This window comes from Pyxicephalus adspersus, chromosome 7, assembly GCF_032062135.1.
Source record: "Pyxicephalus adspersus chromosome 7, UCB_Pads_2.0, whole genome shotgun sequence".
Lineage (NCBI taxonomy): Eukaryota > Metazoa > Chordata > Amphibia > Anura > Pyxicephalidae > Pyxicephalus > Pyxicephalus adspersus.
The window spans coordinates 59,513,268-59,519,221 of record NC_092864.1 but is presented as its reverse complement, the minus strand read 5'-3'; the positions used below and the strand labels follow the sequence as shown (position 1 = coordinate 59,519,221).

At 34.6% G+C, this 5,954-nt stretch overlaps 1 protein-coding gene across 1 annotated transcript in view; it reads left to right on the top strand.

The window, feature by feature from the left end:
* Positions 1 to 5,954, top strand: part of VPS8 (VPS8 subunit of CORVET complex) — a 100,828-nt gene that overhangs the window by 8,984 nt on the left and 85,890 nt on the right. The window contains exons 4-9 of the mRNA XM_072419111.1: positions 319 to 408; positions 1,514 to 1,546; positions 3,160 to 3,291; positions 4,511 to 4,597; positions 5,221 to 5,288; positions 5,729 to 5,762. Of these exons, the coding sequence (XP_072275212.1) occupies positions 319 to 408; positions 1,514 to 1,546; positions 3,160 to 3,291; positions 4,511 to 4,597; positions 5,221 to 5,288; positions 5,729 to 5,762 (444 nt within the window). The remainder of the gene's footprint in view (positions 1 to 318; positions 409 to 1,513; positions 1,547 to 3,159; positions 3,292 to 4,510; positions 4,598 to 5,220; positions 5,289 to 5,728; positions 5,763 to 5,954) is intronic.

Genomic DNA, 5,954 nt, shown 5'->3' with positions numbered 1-5,954 from the left:
GTAATGGTAAAATTTAGTCCATAATATAAACAATTTATCACCAATATAATGGTGCCAAACAATTTTACAGCTAAACCCTAACAACAAACGTATCATGTTTGCTCCCTTTTGTTATGCTAAAAGTATTTTATTATATAATCAATAAGTTTGGAGCGTACCTGCTGATTTTGCCTGAAATCTTTTAGCTGTTAACTTTCTTTGCTCTCTGCCTGTTCACTGGCAAGCATTTACTAAATCCTTCTTATTAGTATATTTCTGTAATATTTCATAAATAATGCTGCTTTCAAAACACTTTTTGAATTTTTTCTGATCAGAAAGAAGAAACTACCAGATGCCTTTTCCCGCCATGGAGCTGTGTTACGCCACACACTGCTCAAAGGAGTCTCTGCTCAGATATTATCAGCTGCGGTAAGTCATAGTACAGCTTTTATATACATGTATGAACCATTTACAACCACACAGGTATAAATCTCTGGACAGTGTTATAACCAGTTATCAAAAAGGCCTTATATTAGCTATAGGGAGCAGGATGTGTTTGTATAAAGCCTTTTGTATTACAGGGGCTGGCAAAAAAAGTTGACCTTTGTTTGGCATGTAAATTATATGTCATATATCATATATCATTATGTCATAAGACACATGGAAATAGAAGAAAAGTGTGGAGTGCTAGATATTTTAAAGTAATACATGCTCTCAGTCAGGTTAGTCAAGCAATTTAAAGGTATTTTATTCTCCAAGGCAGCTCTTTGCTCAAGTAAGAACTGGGGAGCATATATAACATCTAGATTTAGTTTTATTCAGACTATAATGTCATAAAAAGCCAAGGTCTTTTGGAGGTTTTAACACAATTCATTTTCAATAGCACACCAATACACCTCCACAATTCTTTTCCATTTGTTGGGGTGGTCTGCTTTTAAAAAATTCTGTAGGTGTGTTTTGTGCCTTTTCTGGTGCATTTGTTGCCTATTGAAATTAATGAGCTATCCATATACAACATGCATTCATGACACATTATAACACAATGTACCAGAGAGGACAGGTGATTTACCCTATTGTAGTGCACCTTTACCAATAGAAAAATGTTAGCAAAGTCATAAATACCTGGAAAACTTATTTTAGGTTAAAAAAAAGGATGTGTCTTGAAAAAGACTATTTAAAACTATAGAAATGGAGTGATTCAAGGTGATTCTAAAAATAATAAGTACAATTTTTGGGTGCCTATTATACACTGTGGTAGGCAGGTCAAATTTTTCTGTTCACTGTTACTGGTAACAAATACAGTAATATTCATCTAGTAGTCCCATCACTTGTTCTTGGCAAGACATATCTTCCTTCAAGCGATAGGGCTTGGGTTAGGAGGGTGGGAATATATGAGTCATCCCAGCTTAAACTGGTCACAACAATCATATTACTTGTTAAAAAGCCTATGTCAGGAACACTACAACACATCAGTCAGCAAAAAGTAGAATTTACATTTGATATCTCTAATTATTTCTCTTGCTTTCTATTTCAGGATAAAGTAGATGCAGGCCTTCCTACGGCTATAGTGAGTATTTGTTTTTATTTATTTTTCCTTAACACTTTTGATATTTCTTGATTCCTTCTTTTATTTGATTGTTATAAGCTCTTTATTACTCTTTTATATCCCAGCTCTCTACAGTCTCAACAGATCAGCTGTAAACACACCATATAGAGTGAACTTTATATTTATATATTATGTCCAAGAAGTGTGCACAGAAACAATAGGGTTGATTTACTAAGGGACATTAGGGTGTATTTTACAACTAGATCTTCTTACCTTGGAACCGTGGGTTTCGGTCATGGGACAGCCCTGCATTAGGTTGCCATTTAGGACTCTTAAAAACTGCATGTAAATATTTTCAGCAACAGAGGTTTAAATTGTTGTTTAATTATTGTTTAGTGATATACCATTGTGCAACTTCCATGTTAAGTCTAGTACTCATGAGCTGATTTGCTACCAATTTTGCAATCTGTTCACCAGTATGTTAAATATTCCCACAAATAAACAATCACTCAGAGGTTCCAAAACACTGCTTACACTTACAGTGCAATACACAATACAGTACAATACTGTACTTTACCTGTCATTTTTATCAAATAGAAAGTGGATTCTGATCAGATGTACCCAGTCATTTGTACACACCATACTACCTGTATATTTGTCCATATAATATCCACAAGTAGTCAGAACCCCCAAAATTTTGACTTCTAAGATTAGACAGTCGCGTGCCGAATTCCCTTCAGAAAGACTTCATAATTGATCCATTAATATCTGTTCGGAACTAAATATCTACCCGTGGGTTCTAGTCCTTAAACCTTCTTTATTCACTGTTGTATTTTCTCTTAATTCCATGGCCATCCATCCTCTGTCACCTCCAATTCTGTCCCTTATTATTACTTTTCACCATGTTATTATACATGATTTAAATAAATTTTCACGAGAACTGTTCAATTATTGCTTTTATGTATATAGTTAAGGTTTTGCAAAGGACAACAGATAAGTGCTGATTTACTACAAAGTTCTTTGAACATCAAATCATCAGGAGAACAGACCCAGCCAAATTTGGTTGCTTGGGTGTTGAACTCTAGACTGCTTCATTATCAAAAATGGCCTCGGAATGTAAAAGGCTACAGCATTCATGCTGTTCCATTTAACTGCAATGCAAAATAATCCAATGAAATGGAGGAGCACTGAAGCTGCTATGTTGCTTTGGGCCCTATTTCGCTTTATTCCATCACTAGATAATATATAGAGTACACTCATTGGGCCTAATTTATTAAAGCTCTCCAAGGCTGGAGAGGATACACTTTCATCAGTGTATGTAGCTGGGTGATCCAGCCAACCTGGAATGGATCTGGTCCACGAATAAAAACATTTGCTAACAGATAGCAAATGACTTTTGAGAAATCCATTCCAGGTTTGCTGGCTCACCCAGGTTCACTGTTAAAAGTGTATCTTCTCCAGCCTTAGAGAGCTTTATTGAATCAGGCCTATTGTGTCCAAATTGCACAATATAGGCACTGTATTACCATGTTTATCTCTGATATTTTCTTACATTTTAGCTAGGCATGTTTGCAGTACATTAATTGTTACACTGGTGCTAATTATCTCTGTGCTGGCAGTAAACCTTTAACTTTTCTACAGATGCAAACCAAGCTCTCCGTCTCTGTCTGGGAAGCACAGCAGTCGGTGCACAATATGGAGCGGTTTCAGCCTTAAGCATAAACAATGACTGTTCCAGGCTTCTTTGTGGTTTTGCAAAAGGACAGGTAAAATTAAATTAAGCTTTCTCTTCTGTGTTTATCTCTTAGTTATCTTTGCTTATTATGTTCTTCAAGTAAATCTTAGAGAAGGAGATTAGGGTGATTTCTAAAAAAAAAAAAAAAGTGGAAGGAACAGGTTGTGATGAGTAATATTTACCATGATGTTTTAAATGTATTTTATAAAATAAGGACTGATTTATTGAAACAGCTATAATTTACATTTATAGCCTTTATGCATTTTATATAGTAATTTTGTGGTAACAAATATGAGTTTCATGTGTTTGTTACCACCTGATTTCCTGTTAGGTTTCAGACAATATCCTCAAAATTATACATAAAGGCAAATTGTAAATTGTTATTCTTCATGAAAGAAATTAAGAATAACAAGTACATTGAATTCCTATACCTGACCCAGAATAACATTTGGAAAATATGTTCTGTACAATGTACCTCCTTATTTTCTTATTGACCCTCTTTACCCAGGCTGGTTTCTAGGAAAGTTCCACAACATGGATATTTGTATTATAGATGGTCATCTGCAGTACATAAATACGTTTTACCAGCGAAGGGTCCAGGTGGAGATTTAGATGCCCTTTATTTGTTCAGGTTGTTGGATTGTAGATTACTAAATGTGTCTGACACGTGCTTAACTTGGAAAGGTTATATTCTTTCCTGAAAGTCTAAAAATGATAACAAATCTTTATTTTTTTAAATAAAATAGTATAGTATAGTTGCAGCTCATTGCAGCCTGTAGTAACACACACTGGCAATCTGTACACACCATAGTATTTGAGTATGGTAAAGCATTCCCCAGTTGGTAAAGGTTACAGTCAAGTCCAGGAGCTTTGCTGTGCATTGCCTCTCACTGTGTGTCGTGCTGTTCAAAAGAATTGCAGAATAGTTGTGAAATGAGAAGATATATGTAATTTAAAGCTTTTGGTTATGCAGTTTTGCTTAAAACCTTTTATTTTGAATTACATCAATGTTTTTATTATCCTGTTGCAACAGTGTGTTTTTTATCCTGGAATACCTGTTACCAGGTTACATTGGAGCTGAACAGTTTGGACCAACATGAACATGAACAACATGTCAGAATAGCAGTACAGTTATCAATATTTGACTTTTTGTGGTATAAACTATGTAACAGAAACACAACTTCAAGTAGGAGTGTTTGTGTTTACAATTTCTTTACATAATCCATTTTATGAATGTCCTGTTCTGTTAGATTACCATGTGGGATCTGGCCAGCGGAAAGCTCCTAAGATCTATAACCGATGCTCACCCACCTGGGACAGCCATTCTACACATCAAGGTATCTGCATTATTAACCTTTCTGCTGCATATAGACTGTGCTGTGATTTTTACTTTTGTTTTTTGGGAATCACTTCTGGTCCTTGTGTTTGATTTTTCTCCAATAAATAGCACATCTGAAACCTTTTTTGATCATATTTGATCACTCAATGTTTTATATGTTTTTTTTTTATATGGTATATTTATGGTAAAATAATACAAAATCTTAAATGGCATTCACTCAAACAACTCCAATGATCCAATTCTCTGAGCTCTTCTATGCCAAGAAAACAGTATTTGTGCTATGATTACTGGTAAATAAACAAATTACCAACAGCAGTAATTGGGCTGGGCTATATAAGATATTCAGTATTTTGGATACAGAATACTGCAGACTTTTTAGCAAAACTATGGTACTGATTTATACAGGATTTACTATGGTACTGATTTATAGAGGATACACTTTCATCAGTGAAGCTGGGTGATCCAGCAAACCTGGCTTTAATAAATCAAGCCCAATAAAACAGGATTATTTTTCTTAATACATCTCTAGTAGCAACCAAAAAAAATAAGTATGTGTGGTAAGTTAATAAGAATAGGCCAGAAGAGTTTTGCTATTCTAAAAAAAATATTTTTTTTGTTCAGTTTACAGATGACCCAACTCTTGCTATCTGCAATGACAGTGGAGGATCTGTATTTGAGCTAACTTTCAAGTAAGTTTTTTTTTTCTTAATGTCAGATGAAACCTTATTTATGTGAATGTTATGTTACTGGATGTCCTCGTCTTCTAAAAGGTTTTAGCATTTGCAGTAAGTAAGGCTACTCACACATAAATACCTATATGTACAGCGCTCAATCATGCATAGGTCGTCTTTTGTCGTTGGAAAGGATTGTGAAAGATCCTGCCAGGGACAATTATTGCACATGTGTATGCAGCCTAACACTACTGTTTGAAAATGTGGACTGATTACATGTTGCATCATAGAACTTTATAGAATTTTTTTAGGAGAAAAAATGACATTTTTTTTACTGAGAACCCAAGTTTTTGCATACATATTTATATTTGTACAATAGTACATTCATAAACATTAGTAAAATAATACTGTAATCTGAAGCAAACTAAGATTAAGGTTTATCCCAAAAACATTTATAGGATGCCATGTTTGCAAAACTATCATTATTTTGCGGTACTGAGAGCACTAACTGATCTTGTGATTTGTCAGATTTGGCTCTCTGTTGACCTAATTTGCTCTGTTGCTAACGTTGTCTGGGATCATCATACATTTTTGATTTACAATGGATGCAAAGATTGTGATAATTAGCTCTACTGCCACTAGATGATGCTGGAAGGACAGACAAAGCCTAACAACTGAAACTGT